The sequence below is a fragment of the Schistocerca cancellata genome, chromosome 4, assembly GCF_023864275.1.
Source record: "Schistocerca cancellata isolate TAMUIC-IGC-003103 chromosome 4, iqSchCanc2.1, whole genome shotgun sequence".
NCBI lineage: Eukaryota > Metazoa > Arthropoda > Insecta > Orthoptera > Acrididae > Schistocerca > Schistocerca cancellata.
Genome location: NC_064629.1, coordinates 55,000,712 through 55,019,219, shown reverse-complemented (window position 1 = coordinate 55,019,219; position 18,508 = coordinate 55,000,712). Strand labels below are relative to the sequence as shown.

Genomic DNA, 18,508 nt, shown 5'->3' with positions numbered 1-18,508 from the left:
CAAGCCGATCCTCGAACATCTGAGTGCCCTTCGGTGTACTGCCCTATTTTTTTAAATTTGTTCTTGTTGTTTGTACATGTATGGATTCTAGTCACTGGAAATGACCGCGGAGAAGCCCTTGGATGTTGGCGCGCCAGGTACATATAGTCTGTGGCCGCGAGCTCGGCTCCGGTTCACCACCGGCAATGGAGGGTGAAGTTTTGACAATGCCAGCCACTCGTGGTGGCGAAACGTCAGTAAAATCATTAGATGAACGTCGGCTGAAGAACCCCAGACAGAAGCCAATTTGTAAGGTTTGGTTTCCTGTATACCGGTGTCCCTTAGTCAGTTGTTTCCGTGCGATCGCCAACTAAGCCGAAAACTGGTTCGAAACAAACAAATACTGGTAGAACAGAAACGTAGTTTGTGTGTTTTTCAACCTTAAATAACAGGCTCTTGTTATAATGACAAAGTAATTTATTTTATAGCATCTGTAGAAACTTTAGAACACGGAGGATAAGGACAAAACATTATTATTACTGGCCATACGTTTTGTTTATTGTATCATCTCACTTTGTCACTGGCACTGGCCGGCCTGGGTGGCCGAGCGGTTCTAGGCGCTTCAGTCGGGAACCGCGCGACCGCTACGGTCGCAGGTTCCAATCGTGCCTCGGGCATGGATGTGTGTGATGTCCTTAGGTTAGTTAGGTTTGAGTAGTTCTAAGTTCTAGGGGACTGATGACCTCAGAAGTTAAGTACCATAGTGCTCAGAGCCACTTTTTGTCACTGCACTATATTGCAACCTAGAGAATCAAGATGAGAGTAACTGGCTATCAACAGGTAAACACAACTTAGATAGGAAGAAATAAATCTGGAAAGAACATTTCTGCTTTACTTGTATATGCTAGCCTTAACGACCACTTTCAGTTATTTTTCGATTTCCAATATTGTCGTAGTTTCTTATGCAAAAGTAACTTGAACATAATGAGAAAATAAAGAATGACAGCAAGTGGAGAGCTACTATTCTGCCAACAGCATTCTCAAATGTGGTTTCAGCACAGTGCACAGATGAGTAGTGATACACGTTAGTAAATATGTAATGTGCCAGCACAATTATAAATCAGCTTCAGTAATGAGTAATTAACCCGTCTCCTTAGCCGAAGTCGCTAACACATGCTGGTGCAGTGGCACTCGATTTGGAGGTATGCCAGTTCAAATCCTGATGGTGGATGAAATTTTCACTGCGAGTATTTGGTCAGGAAAGGAAGAAGAGGTGGTAGTGTAAGGTTCCTGATCGCCAGTCTTTGTGTCAACGGCCTGGGGCCCTATTTTATATCTTTCCGCCATTTTGCCGATCGGTTCGGTAAGCGAGAGCACCGAATAGTCTTGTTTTCTAGACAGAGCCCCAACATTATTTGATGCCAAACGGTCCTAGTGAACCGAAACACTGTTGTCAGACCGCGCGAGGTGGCGCAGTGATTAGACACTGGACTCGCATTCGGGAGGACGACGGTTCAATCCCTAAATCGCTCCAGGCAAATGCCGGGATGGTTCCTTTGAAAGGGCACGGCCGACTTCCTTCCCCATCCTTCCCTAATCCGATGAGACCGATGACCTCGCTGTCTGGTCTCCTTCCCCAAAAACAACAACACTGTTGTCAGTTCTCCTCGCGCCAACCAACGAAAATCGCCACAGCGGCACGAAACCTAAGCGGCTAGCAACCGACACGGGCATGCCATTCTTCACAGCACCGAAAAGTGTGGTTAGAGTACGTAATACTGTTCAAATTTCACTGACCATGGGCTTCCATGAAAGCATGATAACGATAGAATATTGATTGTGCTCTGGAAACTGTCGTAAATGTCACATTATGTCATTTTATTCTCATTCACACCGTCGTCTTGTTTTGGATTTTGCGTTTCGGAATGTGAGCTAGGCATGGAGTGTAGTGCTACATTGTACAAATACATCTATAGAAACACCCGAAAAATTCGTCACTTTTTTCTATTTTCCGTCGTTCCTTAGTTGCTTCGAAATTCATGGAGGTATGTTCCGTCTATGCAACTAATTGAAGGCAGTTTGTTTATTGTCATACGCATTACGCTTTCTTTTATTCATTATGATGCTTCACAAATGAAAGAAGCGAAACGCGTATGGGAATAAACTGCCTTCAATTAGTTGCATAGATGGAACACATCTCCACGAAACCCGAAAAATTGTTTAAGAGAGTGTCAAACAATAAGAAGATACATAGAATGTAGTTGTAGCTCGCTCCTAGAGATCCAAATGATAAAGTAGCCTACTTCCCTATGTGATACATCAACGATTTGGTTCATAAAAACAAAATTTAAAAAATCGCCTTTTCGAGAGCGTGTGGCGAGTGCAGCTATAGAAGTTCGTTGTAGTTTATAACATGCATCTGATGAATCAAGATGTTTCATATACGGTGGTATAGTCTGAAAATATTGTGGCGGGAACCTTCCATCTCTGTATACTGTTGTTGAGGATTCGATCGTAGATAAATACTTGTGACACGCTAGAGTATAAAGACGATTGCTGCTGGTTTCATTCGCACTAATTTACATTGTGCTCTTATATCCCTGTCTGACCACATTCTCGGAAATCACTACGTATTCCGAAAAAATGGTGAATTATTTGTGACAGGAAGTAGTATAAAAGTTTCACGCACAATGATTTCATCTTTCATTTCCTAAACATATGGAAGTCACGAAATCAGAGATACTCGTTACTGAGAAAGCGCGCTCTTACGTGTAAATTACTACGAATATTGCCGTAAAATGCCTAACTTTGACGATTAACGAAGTCCCAGTATGCAAACGCGAAGAGGAAAAAAAAATATTTTCGTATCCAGTGGCATACGAACCTACGCCCCTTGCCACGTTACCAATTTCGCTATTACAACTCGCATGCTGTTACCGCTTTATTTTATGTAATTCAAGCCGAGAGAGACACAGGCTGACTTCGTTGCCAAATGATGTGGTCTTAAGCCGTAATTCCATGAAATTTTGGAAGGTTTCTCTATAAGACTTCAGATAATTCCTTTGCATTGTTACTTAAAAGTTTTAAACGCGTTTCGATAATTAATAAGCAAACCATTTGCGGAAAAGAGTACGCGAAGTCACTAGTAATTTCAGCTAACTCTCATGTAATATACATAAGCAGAGCCGATGTCTTGACATTTAATGATCGTTAAACTCTTAATTGCATAAAAATTACAGTTATTTTGAGAGAATATTGACTAAAAACTTTTTTGATGTTGTAATCATTCACAGTAACAACCTAACCTAACCATTTTTTTTAACAAAGGAAAATAGTCTACTATGAACTCACTTTCCAACCGGACACATCCTGCGGTGATTCTTTAGTAACACAATCACTAAATCCAAAGCTAAAACCGCTCAATATGTTTAAAATAACAAATTATATGTGTAAATAAACCACAGCTAATCGAACGACAGGACTGTACCGAAATCCAAAACCTGTCGGTACAGTTGTTAAAAAATCGGTGGGAGGATCGTTCGGTAACAGGTCTCAGAAGCTTACTGAATAGGAAATTCGGATAAACAACCGAAAATGACGTCGCTACCAAGACTAACCTACTGCACCGATTGGTATGAACGATATATTGTAGATTAGGGCCCCGGATCAAAATCTAAACCACTCCGCAGTGACTCATGAAGTGAGTTAGTGTGTGACAGTTGATGGTGATCCGTCTGTCGAATGGGGTCATTAAGCTTGGCGACCCCTCGGTGCTGTTGGTGAGGAGTAGGCTATGCACCAGCTTTGGTTTCACCCTCTCCCTTTCATCCGTAACAACGCATATCCAATGCTACTCTGTACAATCACGCATCACATGACACAGATACACACTTAACACATCATAACAGGTTGGAGGAAGGCAACGGCACGCTATCTCCACTAGGACGTTGCCATGAGCGATGGTGCAGGATTCCTGCATCTACTCCCCCTGTGCTCATATCCTGAGCATTGATATATTTATTGTAATGTATTATAAATCAAAGAAATTTGTGCATTTTAAGGGGAACAGCAGAACTCCTACATAAGTTGTAAATGATTAGCCTATTTATTCATTTATCTTTGGTATTTAATCGCATCATTTGTGACGTATGTAAGATGTCGATGTCAGGTCCATACCTAGTAACGACTGTTGGAATGGCGCACTGATGTTCTGGACAAGGTCCTAATATTTTGCCATTGCCTTCCTCTGTCCTGTTATGAAGTGGCAAGAGTATATGTGTACTTTTTCGGTAACTGTAATGGCTGGTGCACTTCTCTTATTTTGAATAATTAAGGTCTGAAAAAAGGAAGAAGGTGAAATAGTCGCTATCACCGAACAGCACTAAGGACACATTGAACGAAACGCTCTCATGCACCGCTTGAATAACCATCATCAACGTACATGGCGTCACTACCCCGATATATTGCGATGAGGCTTCGACTTTAAAAATCGACATTAGCGATCAACACCACCTTTCCTCTCTTTCGCTGTTAAATAATGGTGTAAAAAATTTAAAAAATTCTTTCGACACCAAGATTCCAATTGGCAGTGTCTGTGTTGATTGTCACTGAACTAGATCGTTTATTAGCGAACATACCTATGGATGCAGGAAACATACTCATCCGCACGTGAGAGCATTACCGTATGTGCGGCAAAGCTTCAACATTTTCTCTTCCAGTTAGTTAACACAAAACAAACCACACGCATCATGGCGAGGTGAGATGGTGTGTGTGTGTGTGTGTGTGTGTGTGTGTGTGTGTGTCATTAACTGATCCAGTCCTGTAACGTTAGTCACTATGGCCTTAATATATTGGTACTGCCGACGGCTGAAAGCAAGGGGAACCTCTAGACTTTAATTTCCCGAGAGCATGCAGCTCTACTAAATATGTTAATGATGATGGCATTAGCCAGCTGTTGTGGCTGTGTGGTTCTAGGCGCTCCAGTCGGGAACCGCGCTGCTGCTACGGTCACAGGTTCGAATCCTGCCTCGGGCATGGTTGTGTGTGATGTCCTTAGGTTAGTTAGGTTTAAGTAGTTCTAAGTCTATGGGACTGATGACCTCAGATGTTAGGTCCCATAGTGCTCAGAGCCATTTGAAGTGTGGACATCGCCCATAGATTTCAGATCGATTACATAATACTAAGGCAGAGATTTAGTAATAGGAACATTTCCAGGTGCATATGTGGACTGACCATAAGCTATTGGATATGAACTGCAGATTAGAACTTAATAAATTGCAGAAAGGTTAGAAATTAAAGAGATGAGACCTTGATAAATCGAAAGAACCGTATATTGTTGAGAGTTTCAAAGGGACCATTAGGCATTGCTTAATTGAATCAGGGAAAGCGAATACAATACGGAATGTGTATCTTTGGGAGATGAAGTAGCGACAGATGCAGAGAATCACTGGCAAAACGATAACGCCCTATTGCAGTCCTTGTATAACACGCGAAATGTTAAATGTAATTGACGAAAAGAGAAAATATAAAAATGCATCAAACGAAGCAGGCAAAACGGACTAAAAATGACTGAAAATTGAGATTGACAAAAAGTACAAAATGGCTAAGTATGTAAGGCTAGACCAATGAAAGACTGCAGGAGAAGGGATAACTAGGGATAAGATAGAAAAGAGAAGAAGCTATAAGAATATCAACAGCTCAAACAGAAATCCAGAACTAAGAAAAGAAGGCACAACTAAAAAGTGAAAGGAACGTGTAAAATGGTTATACAACGGATATTGTCGTGGTGACAACATTATAGAAAGTAAATGAAAATGAGACGGGACATAAGACACCGTAAGGCGCTCTGCAAGAGCCAAGAATATCTGCGATGCTCTAATTTCCGCCAAAACAAACTGAATGACAGCTCTCTGCCTGCAACTCGCCTCCATTACAGACGCTACGTATAGCGCCGCCACCTATCGGAACTTCATGGCACTATAGGGGCTGAAATGGGATTCCACGATGTCCTACGAAAAATTCCACGTTTTATCAACGAAAACTGGCCGAGGAAAAAGTGTTTGATTACTTACAGAATGCCACTCTTCTTACAGAGTGCCACTCTTAGATTAGAAAATGATAATGTTCGAAGTAGACAGGATATAAAATGCAGACTGGCAGTACAAAAAAACTATTTCTGGAAAATGCGAATCGGTTAAGATCGAATATAAATTTAAATTTTAGGAATTCTGTTCTGGAGGTCCTCTCCACCCCACGCCCATTGCCGCGCCTCTATCGCTGTATCCCTCCCTCTCTCCACCTCCACACCCTCCATCTCCTTCATCAGGGCAATTTCCAACGCCTCCCCCTCCCCGATGACGAACTTCGCCGTGACATCTACCCTTCTTTCCAACTATAACCTGGCCTTGTCCCCCCCCCCTCTCCAGGGCTCCCTTTTTTCCTCTTCCCTCCTTCTCCCAGAGCGGATTTTCCTCCTTCCCCCCCCCCTCCCCTGAGAACCTGCACCCCATACTTACCTCTTTCCTTCCCACATCCCTCCCTACCTGCCTCTCTTCCCCTCCCTCCCTTCTTCCAGTCTCCCTCATCTCCTTGCGCCTGGCAGATCCTCTGTTTTGATCATCGTCAGTGTGCCACATCAGTGTTGTGTTTAGTGCTGTTTCTCCTGTGCGTCACGAGGTGTGATTTTAATTGTGTACTGCCTTGAAGTTCGCCGTCAGTGTTTGTTATGTGCTACACCATCCGTCGATACCTTTCGTGCTCCAGTCATACTGTGCCTTGTGTTCTTTTAATTGTCGCAGTGTGTGGTTTTTTGTGTGTGCTACTTTTAAACAGTTTTAACGGTTTTTTTTATCTTCATTTTACGGTCACCCCGTTTTTTGTCTATTGCCTTCCATGATATTCCCCCCTTTTTATATCTATGTTCACCATATTCTCTCCTATGTTCTTTTTAAATGTCTTCTATTGTTTGTTCTATGTCTTTCGGCTGAAGAGCGGCGCATATGCTGCTGCCAGCCCGCCCCGATGGGGAATTGAAATAAAATAAAGAAAAAAAATTCTGGAGGTAGGGATACACTCCAAGGCCACCGCCAAATACAGCGACATGTACAGAACCTTATTACAGCAACGAAACGCCGAGACTGGCGCCAGACCTGCACACGACTCAACGCCACCCTCCCTATTAAGTCCTCCAAGTACTGGTCCGCCTTCCATCGCCTTGCTGGCTCCCATTCCGCTCCCCACTACCCCCTTCTGCACAACGACCGTCCCATTCCTGACGACCTCAGCAAGGCCAATCACTTCGCTTCCCACCTTTCCGAGGTTTCTCCATCCCAGATGATCCCCACTTTGATTATTCTCTTTTCCTCACCATCACAGAATGTGCCGATACCTCGGTTGCTCCACTTGCTCCTAGTCTCCAGTACTTGGGGCAGTTGCCCCCCTCTGACATCAACATTCCGATCGCAGCGCGAGACATTACACTTATCCTCCAGTCCAAACGCAACACGGCCCCTGGTCATGAGTGTGTCACCCACCACCTTTGAGAAAGCCCCTATTCCTTCCTCACTGTCCTCGCCCATCTCTATAACGTCATCCTCTCTACTGGCTTCTACCCTGTCCTGTCAAAGACTTCCCACATCCTCTTATTCCTCAAACCCAAAAAGCCCCCTTCTGCTGCCTCTTCCTATTGTCCCATCTGCCTCACCTCCATCTTCAGTAAGGTCTTCGAATCCGTCCTCTCCCGCCGTATCCATCAGCACCTTAATCGACACCACCTCCTCCCCCCTACCCAGTGTGGCTTCCGACCCTCCTTGTCTGCTGAAGACCGACTCCTTAACCTCATTCACCTTCTCTCCCTCCAGCTCGACTCCCGTCGCTCCGCCACTTTTGTTTCCCTCGACCTCCAAAATGCCAATGACTGTGTACGGCACCCCGGTCTCCTCTTTAAACTTCAAACCTATGCCCTGCCTATCAATTTTGTCCATCTGGTCGCTTCCTTCCTCACGCGCCGTCCTTCCTATGTCACCCTCCACAACACCAACTCCCGTATCTTTTACCCCACTGCTGGCGTCCCCCAGGGCTCTGTCCTCTCCCCTATCGTTTGTCTCTTGTATACGGCTGATATGCCCGAGCCACACCCACCTGTCCACTTCCTCCAGAAAGCTGATGACACTGCCTTCCTGGCTCTGTATCCTACCCTTCAATGGTCCCAACGCACCCTCCAAACCCACCTTACTCAGTTCACCACTCAGTGTAACCAGTGGTTCCTCTGTCTCAACCCCTCCAAAACCCAGGCAATCATCATAGGCCGCACCAACCGCTCCTTCCGTCTCCATGATATCTACCTGAACCTTTATGATCATTCCATCCAACTCACCCCCACCCTGAGATACCTCGGCCTCACCCTCGACCGTTACCTCACCTGGACCCCTCACCTCCAGACCATTCAGAAGAAAGCCCATTCCTGCCTCCACCTTCTGAAACTCCTGTCTGGCTGGACATGGGGATTGCAGCCTTCCACCATCCTCCACACCTACAAATCCCTCATCCGTCCTATCCTCTGTTATGCCAGCATTTCCTGGATCTCCACACCCACCCGCTTTTACGAGGCCTTCCAAATCCTTGAACGCCATGTGCTCCGCCTTGCATTCCGTATCTGCCTTCCTTCCCCCACACGGCTCCTGCATGAACTCATCCCCTCCTCCTGTTACTCCAACATCTCTGCATCCTTTACATTGTGCGCAGGCTTGATCCCCCCCACCCCCTGGTTTCCTTCTTCCTCTCCATCCCCCGCCCATTGCCGCTTCTCTATCGCTGTATCCCTCCCTCTCTCCACCTCCACATTCTCCATCTCCTTCATCAGTACAATTTCCGGCACCTCCCTCTCCCGGATGATGAACTTTGCCGTGACATATACCCTTCCTTCCAACTATAACCTGGCCTTGTTCCCTCCTTCCCCAGGGCCCCCTTTCTTCCTCTCCCCTCCTTCTCCCTAGAGCAGATTTTCCTCCCCCCCCCCCCGAGCCCCTGCCTCCATCCTTTCCTCTTTCCCTCCCTCGTACCTCCCTATCTGGGCCTCTCTGGCGCGCCCCCCGCCCATCTCCCCCCTCTCTTCCCCTCCCTCCCTTATCTCCTTGCGCCTGGCAGATCCTCCATTTTGATCACTGTCAGTGTGCCACGGCAGTGTTGTGTTTAGTGCCGTTTCTCCTGTGCGTCGACAGGTGTGCTTTTAATTGTGTGCTGGCCGTGTACTTCGTTTTACTGGCAGTATTTGTTATGTGCTACGCCATCCATTGATACTTTTATGCTCCGGTCATACTGCGCCTTGTGTTCTTTTAATTGTCCCAGTGTGTGGTTTTTTGTGTGTGCTACTTTTTTACGGTTTTTATCTCCATTTTACAGTCGCCCCTTTCTTGTCTATTGTGTTCCATGATGTTCCCTCTTTTCTGTATCTGTGATCACCTTGTTTTCTCCTTTGTTATATTTAAATGTCTTCTATTATTTGTTCTAAGTCTTTCGGCTGAAGAGCAGCGTATATGCTGCTGCCAGCCTGCCCCGATGGGGAATTGAAATACAATAAAGGAAAAAAAATTCTGGAGGTGATCGTCTAGAATGTAGGCTTGTGCCAAAGTAAAATGGCACAACACGACTAAAACACAGGATCGGTTGATAGGATATATCCTGCGGCATCAAGGAAACGTCAGTTAGGTAATAGAAGGAAGTGGGGCGGGGGTAGCATAAACTGCATGGGGAAACCAAGTACTGAATACAGTAAATATGGTCAAATGGATGTAGGTTGCTGTAGTTATTCAGAGAGATGTGGCTTTCACAGGATAGACGAGCATGGAGAGCTGCAACAAACTGGTCTTGGTGCTGAAGACAACAATCACAACTCCAACAGAAAACAAAATTTGTCTTAATTGTCACAAAAAGACAATGGGATATTTAGTAGCAAGATGAAGGTTGGTAGTTGTCAGAAGTTCGATAGTAGATACACTTCGTTCTGTAGTGAACATAAAAGACGTTTGTCTTGACTAGGTGAAGCAATAAGAATATTTCTAAATGACAAATGAATAATCAAAAATTTGAAATCTACTGTTGTAAATAAGGTAGATAAATGTTAGTACAATAACGAGCTATCAGACTAGTATAGGTCTAAATGTATTAATGTCACGGCAGATTCTATCCAGCAGACTGAGAATTTTAGTATTGACGTCGCAAATTATGGAGTCTCTGATGGAATCATCAGTAAGATGACTATTTTGAAATGCCTACAGCAACTATCAAATGTGTGGAAAAAAGGAAAACCATTCTGAATTGTAATTTGCATAATTAATAGCTCAGCCGGAAGCACTGGGTTCTCTTTCGACAGTTCTTTTTAGTGAATTTCCAGCACCCCATGATACTGGCTCACAAATTTTACGGTTTTGCAATTCTTAGGAAAATATCATTTCAGTGTTTCTTCAGTATTGACCAGCCGGCCCTGGTGGCCAAGCGGTTAAAGGCGCTACAGTCTGGAACCGCGCGGCCGCTACGGTCGCAGGTTCGAATCCTGCCTCGGGCATGGATGTGTGCGATGTCCTTAGGTTAGTTAGGATTAAGTAGTTCTAAGTTCTAGGGGACTGATGACCTTAGAAGTTAAGTCCCATAGTGCTCAGAACCATTTGAATCATTTCAGTGTTTCCCTTGCTTTTTACACGTACACTCAGCAGTAAAACTACTTTTTTTCTTCTCACAATAGAAGTCTCTTTTCGAACACCGGGCCAACATATTGTACAGCAATATTTTTCTTTGAGTCTAGTAATTAAATAAAAGGAACCTGTATTAATTTGTGATTCGTTCCAAAACTCTATAAATGGAGCAGAAAACTGCTAGTATTAGTCCGTCTGCCGCTCATCTAAACTACGAGAGTTATTTCTTATTCAAGTTTAATATTTTACCCTCGGTTATCCTGCGGTTTATATTTCCGGGATGTTGTTGCTAAAGACAATGCATGCTTGATTAAGGGAATTGTGGTAATTGGCGGTGTAACAAGTGAAGAGTCAACGTTATGCAGAGATCCTGATACTTTTTCAGATGCACGTGTGTGTAAGCTGTCTCTTCGTTAAGTTAGTGGATACAACAAAGGATAACTGGATGATTTCTTACAATCACAACTATGGCATGTGGTACGAAAATACTTACGTGGCGTGTTTCCGTGATGATAGTATGAGTTTTCTAAGATTCAAAAAGTCCCGATGTCTCAATTTGATATTACCGAACTAAAAATGTTACAAGTCAAAATGAGAGATCTTCGTATTTAATGTCGGTGTACTGACGATGATCAGAATCCAAATAGGCACATTTATGTACTAAGTTATTTATTTTTTCAACTTGCACGATGTGATATGTCTTCAGAATCTGTGCAGTTGCGCTTCGCTCCTGAAGAGGGCGAGCTAATCCCTTTAAAATATTGTGCAGTTCACGTGTCGGCGTCCGACCCAAAGTAAGAGAACCTTTCAAGCGAAGTGCAGTCACACAACGTGAATACAGGCACGACACGGTCGCACTAAGTTTTGCGGTATCCGTTTGAACAACCCCGGTGTTGTTCGAACAAAATCAGAGCTAGATACAGTTCTTAACACGATATTCTTTTCAGTATCGACATGTGTCTCATACACAAGACTTATCACATGGGTACACGAAAAGAAATCATACCAAAACTGACATAGTGCTTATTTTGGAAGGAATCTGTAATCAATGACTGAACAAAAAAGTTTACTGTTCGTCTAGACTGCATATATGACTAACGTTATGAGCAGTTTCTGTTCTATCGAATCATATTTCGATCTGCATATGTTGGCTGCAATGACGTAGCATACATATTTCTTGTACACACTGTTAGATTACTCTCGTAGCCGGCATACACGGATCTGAAGATGGCTCAATGGCACCGAAATATTTGTAATATACAGAATGTAGTCTTCACGGACAATAAAATTTGTTCAAAAAGAAATTAAGTGACTTCGGTTCAGATGAAAGAGCTGGCCACTGAACTGGAACTCCTCTTCGTACGCACTTTCAGATCTTCACGGGTAACATGTGCAAAGTTAGGTGTGGCCCCAATGTGTTCGTGACACATACGTGCACGGAGACCAAGCGGCATTTTTTCCAGCAACGTGGAAAGTTTGCCTCTCACGAACAAAGTAATTATTAATATTCAAGTAATTAACAGTGGCCGGCCGCGGTGGTCTAGCGGTTCAGGCGCTCAGTCCGGAACCGCGCGACTGCTACGGTCGCAGGTTCGAATCCTGCCTCGGGCATGGATGTGAGTGATGTCCTTAGCTTAGTTAGGTTTAAGTAGTTCTAAGTTCTAGGGGACTGATGACCTCAGAAGTTAAGTCCCATAGTGCTCAGAACCATTTTGAATTAACTGTGCCTTTTATCCCTCCGTTAGTGTGGTACGGTCTCACAGATCGACTCCTTCAACATTGTTGATTATTTTTTCTACCAATAGCGTGTACAAACCATTCTACCGTCTACCTTTTTCATTCACATTGCTCTATGCGCCACGATTTTTTCAGTTGGGTAGCGGCTGTTATATAATGAAGAAGGCATTGTTCGGTCCCCTAGATCGACCTCATCGACTTTATAGTGCTAAAACATTGTCGGCTGTTAGTTAAAAGGTATGTTTAACTCAGCATCTTTGCAGTTTGATTAATATCTTCTTGCAATGACAAATATTCCAATTCTTCGGCGTGAGAGAATTTCCGAGGTCTGCAAAGTAGGTCAAAGACTGCAACAAGACCAAGTAACTTCGGCAGATGCTGTATATGTACATGAAAACCAAACAGGAAAACAAAGGTCACTGCAGAAAGTGCAAAAAATACATGTGTCTTGAATGTGAAATAAGTAGTCACTATATAAGTAATTTTTCTGTTGTTTACAAAGTCTGCAGAATTTATTACATAGTGTGATGTATATTGCGTGGAAATGTTTGAAAATATTGCTTGAATATCCTTAGCTTTTCGGTTATATGCTAGGATGTGTACATATTAATTATTTGACCAAATAGTTACATGATGTTTCTTTAATGTTTATTTACTGCCACATTTACTTATAAACAGTCCCTAAGATGAAGGAAAGTTATTGAAGAGCAGTTCTGTTCTTGTTGTGACTGAAATAATTATAAATAATATGTTTACTTAATTGTTTATTATGCTGGTCTGATAGACAGGTCCTACCAAACTTGGGACATGAGGCCACCACTTTGGCGAAGGGTTAACAAGTTCACTGCGTCCATACAGCCCTACAGGAGCCATTGGCTCAACACAACGCTAGGTCCGATGCCGGTATGAGCTAAGACTTGCACTTTTTATGAATGGCAGTGGTACAGCTTGTTCCTCTATTATACGAATAAGCACTGCTGCATGCAGTATGTTTTCCTTCTCGGTCACTGTAGTGTTTCACCACTTGCCCTGCTTCCGTTAACGGCTGGAATAGACTCTGAAACACCGCGAGCGTCAAACGTCTCCTATGTGAATGCTTGACCTGATGACTCTTGTCATTTTGTCTACATCTTCTTATCTGTACATGATAATTCTGTAACGGGTATAACGCCGTTTCACTAGGTCTAATCCACGATACACTTCATTTGGCAAACATAAACTTTAATCTTGACTTACACCGTAACACGTTATGCTTGGCAACTTTTGGATCAGTCAATTCCATACCAAGGTTCCTTATTGTGTACTGATATAGTTGCCCTGAAAGCTCGTATCATCATAATGTAAACACCCTATTAGACAGCAGACTCATTCATCTTGCACCTATCAATTTTATTCGGACATAACTGAGCCTACGTGTGTTGCAGCTTAGACTAATTGACAGATGAATTAGAAAATACTATGAAGAAGTGCATTTTTATGTGTAATAAGTTTTTCATACTCCGTTATATAAAATATGAAATGAAACTGCTAATAAAACGACGCTAATGGCTGTTGTATTAATGTTAGTACGTCAACATTGTCATAGAGAATAGCTGTGCTTGGAATTACAGAATGAAACGGTCACATAGATTCATTTGTATGGAAGTAAGCGCCAAGCTTAGGTCATCAACAGCGTACTGACAAATTGTAGCTCTTCTACGGTAATGATTCTTTATAACATGCTTATGCGTCGTAGGCAGGCATATTGCTCCATCATATCTGGCGTATTTAATAAAGTTTTTTAAATGTATGAGAGAGATTCCGGAAATATCTAAATTGGACGATTCTCGAAAAAAACCTTAGTTTGGCATCTCGAAACCTATATTTGGCAAACAGCGCATCATTAATACAGGTACCGAAATGACAGGTGCTCGATAAGAGAATACTCAATGACCATAACGCAATCATTATGTACACTAAAACAAACACAGACATAGACACATTACAACATCCAAGGCTGCTGTTACGCAAAGCAGACTGGCAGAAACCAAGGCACGTGACTGAAGAATTTCCTCTATGTGTCACCCAACGAAGCATAGATCACAGAGCTTACGTTCTTACAGACTTATTACAGAGAGCACAAGCTACAGCAATAACTGCAGCACGCGACGCACCTAAACAAAGGGCACCATGGTCAGCACTACTAACAAGCCTAAGAAGAGACATTCGGGACAAACGACTATATTGCCAAAAATAAAAGACAGCACAGGAAAGAAATTAGACTTCAACATTATCAAGGCACTAAAACACGATACAAAGACAAACTACATAAGACCAGGAAAGACCAGTGGGACACACATGTTGGGACAAACTTACAGAACAACATCTGGGGGGGGGGGCAGTTTAAACTGAAAAATCAACGTATAGAGACTCCTACAGTATTATCAACACTGAAGAAACCAGATGAGGCTGGAGACGCAGAGCATAGTATCTACTTCCTCACGATGACCACACTCAGGACAATCGACTTCACACCGTTCTTCGCAGACTACTTTATGAAAAATACGAAAACGAAGGGATCACCATCCCATTTTGCTCGCGAGGAAGTTGCACTGGCAATACACAAAATAACGAACAAAAAGGCTCCGGGTCCTGATGGCATCCACTACGAAGCCATGAAACAAGCTGCTCCATTTATCGTACCATAGCTGACAGTCTTCCTGAATGCTGCTCTACAAGAATCACGAATACCGAATGTGTGGACGACTCAAATGCAGCTATAATCAAGAAAGCGGAGGACAAAGACCCGAGTGACCCTAAGACGCACAGACCAATACGTCTCATTAAAATGGTTCAAATGGCTCTGAGCACTATGGGACTCAACTGCTGTGGTCATTAGTCCCCTAGAACTTAGAACTACTTAAACCTAACTAACCTAAGGACATCACACACATCCATGCCCGAGGCAGGATTCGAACCTGCGACCGTAGCAGCAGCGCGGCTCCGGACTGGAGCGCCTAGAACCGCACGGCCACCACGGCCGGCTACGTCTCATTAACAGTCTGACGAAGGTATAAGGAAGATTGGTGTGTGACGAAGTTCAGTCGTACCGGTAGCTCTCCAGCCTTAGCCCACATCAGTTTGGTTTTCGAGCACATAAATCCGTCGACGACGCGGTAAATAGGGCCATAGAAATGACACAGACAATACACGACAAATACATAGTGGCAATCCTGTTTACATAGCTGGTGCTTTCGACAACTTTTGGTGGCCGCGCGCTGTTTGCAAGACTTAGAGAGATGAATGTTCCACTGCCTCTATACAAGAACCTTAGAAATTACTGTAAAAGCAGGATAGTGAAATGGAAGACTGGTCACCGAAAGATTGTAAAGAGAGCAACAAAGGGTTGTCCGCACGGAGCCATAGGTGGATCGTTTTCTGGGACATAGCCATAGAACCACAACTGAAGACGACGACATGGCTAACGGGCTGGTTGAGTTCGCTGATGACCTTACGGTCATGGTATCTGGAAACTCCAGATCCCAATTAGAGAGCAAAGCCACGCAGCTCCTCACGTTCATCGGCGAATGGTGCACGAACAACAAACTCACAATAGCAACAAACATAACTGTTTACCTACTTCTAAGAGGCATACTGACAAGGAATCTAATTATAAAGTTGAACAACATATCTACGAAAAGGAAAGCTATGACGAGACACCTTGCATTTATACTGACGAACATTTACACTTGAATGAACACGCCAGACTGACAATTAACAAAGCGACGAAACTCGTGAATAAACTTCCACGGCACTATAAGATACAGACTACCCATTCAGACAATGAAGACATATGACACAGCACTCAGTGAGTGAAGAACTGGTTTTGCGGCTTGTGCTTGGGCCCATCTATTATGGTTAGGTACGCATAAAAACATTGCGAGGCGCGGCCAGAGGGGTATTCTGCTCAGCATGTCTGTGGGTTTCGGCACGACCTCGATTGAGGCGCTGTCCTTGGTACTGGTAGTCTTTCGTAGAGATATTACAATTCGCCAGAGAGCAGCTGCCTACTGGCGGAAGAGGGGGAGTTGCGACAAAATATGTGAAATAACTGGAAAAGACGAAACCGACAAACGGAAATTAAACAAGTGGAGAACTGATATATGGCAGACAGAATGGGGCACAACTGACAAGGGAAAACGAGTCTACTCTTTCTTCCCCAATATACGAGAGCGACCTAAAGTAGACTCACACTGTGCCTGTGGTGAGAATGGCTCACCTGAACACATAGTGCTCATCTGCGATGCCCTGGGACACGTAAGACCGAGTTTAGGAAACCAGGATATAGGACGGTTAACACGCAGATAAGATGACTGGAACTCTATAAACAACGTTGCAGACGAAGTATCGCGAGCACTGCATGCGGCATACAAACAGGAGAGACCATACGCTAGAATAAGACAGGCTCCACATTGGATCAGCAGTACATAGTAAACGACAAGCACAGACACGGAATCGGATGTTATATCGCACACAGGAAGTGAAGGCGAGATAAACATACAAACATAGCAAAAGTAAGCGAAGGTTCTACAACACTAAATCGAATCGATTTGAAATTGTAACACTCTGTATAGCTGTATGTTATACCATTTCGTAGTATGTAACACTATCTGAAGATGTGACATTTCTTCTTCTTTCGGTGCATCAGGTGTGACTGGCTTGAAGTTTTACTGAGCCCTCGCATTTGATGCAGCTGACTATGACATTTTAAATCAACTCTCAATCTCCACTGTTACCTTAAGTTCGAAAACACATTATAACCTGACGTGTAACATATGAAACAGATGTAACCACACACACAGAAGGAAAGACATCATATCTAAGTCAAATTGCCATCTCTTGTTTCTTCTATTAAATACACTTTTAATTTAAATTTAAAATTCGTCCACAACATATTATGTATCTTATTTATTATCATTATCTAACTTAGCAGCAAGTTAAAATTGTGTACATGCATTTATACTTACTATATATATTTTTTATCTCTTTTTTTTTAATTTATCCTTTTGTAAAATTTTCCAGCAACAAAGATGCACTTGTAATAAAACTGAATTTGTATAATATAACATGTAAAATCATACAATGTCCGACCTGCTATAGAATAACAGGCAGCATGTCTTTACTTGAGAAATAAATAAAGAAGTCTCGAAAATCTAATTACACGATCTCCAGAGCTGGTGTTCTAAGACCAATTTAAATACACTCAGCCTTCTGCCTTAGCTGCTACCATAACGATCGTGAAAACACGTTCTAATTAGCTATCAAGTAGCGTTTCCTCGTGTGCGGGAAGGGTGTCAGTAAGATGTCAGTGAAAAATATTCTCTACGATTCATTTTACAGTGATCTTACGTATTGATAAGTATGCAGTTATCATATCCTTTGAGAGCAGTTTGTAAAAAGTGCTCCAATTCACCAATTTGTCATATAGAAAAGAAAACAAGACCAATCTGCAGAACTTTATAACTGAATTACAGAAAATAGTTTGAAGCAAGTTTTACGAAGGTTGTACACACGGAACAAGTTAATATATGGAAACTATTAGAGGCTTACCCACTAGTGAGCAGCGCATGTTGTCATCACGGTCGTCAGACGAGACTGTAATGCCGGCAACCTCAACGCATGCGTAAGCGGGGTCAGCCAGTAGGAGAGAGCCGAGAAGAGATAAGGGAGAAAAAACTGACAGTTTAGTTCACAAGGATGTATGCCCTCTGTTTCTTGCAGAGGCATCGACCTCTTCGAAAACAGAATACACATTTCAGTCAAGAAATATGGAAAACAGCCCCGGATAGGTGTGCGTGTTAAACCACCGCTTCCGGAAGGGGGAGCTGCGCTGGCCCCGGTTCGAATCCGCCCTGCGGATTAACCGTGAGGGTCGGTGTGCTGGTCAAACTGTATCCCACTAGCTAAATACTGGGCTGATACCCAAGTATCGCCTCTCTAGCACAATTCGGAAACATTTGGAAAACTTTCACTCACTTCCATCTTGAATAGCAACACGCAGACAGTTGGACTACACATATTCCGTCTCGGAGGGTAACCAGGTGGCGACAGGTTGGACATCCGGC

At 43.3% G+C, this 18,508-nt stretch overlaps 1 protein-coding gene across 1 annotated transcript in view; it reads right to left on the bottom strand.

Annotated features, from left to right (window-relative positions):
• The window catches only part of LOC126183224 (uncharacterized), a 679,892-nt gene extending 661,818 nt beyond the window's left edge, over positions 1-18,074 (bottom strand). The window contains exon 1 of the mRNA XM_049925008.1: positions 17,994-18,074. Coding sequence (XP_049780965.1) covers positions 17,994-18,012 — 19 coding nt within the window. The 5' untranslated portion in view covers positions 18,013-18,074. The remainder of the gene's footprint in view (positions 1-17,993) is intronic.
• Between the last annotated feature and the right edge of the window lie 434 nt (positions 18,075-18,508).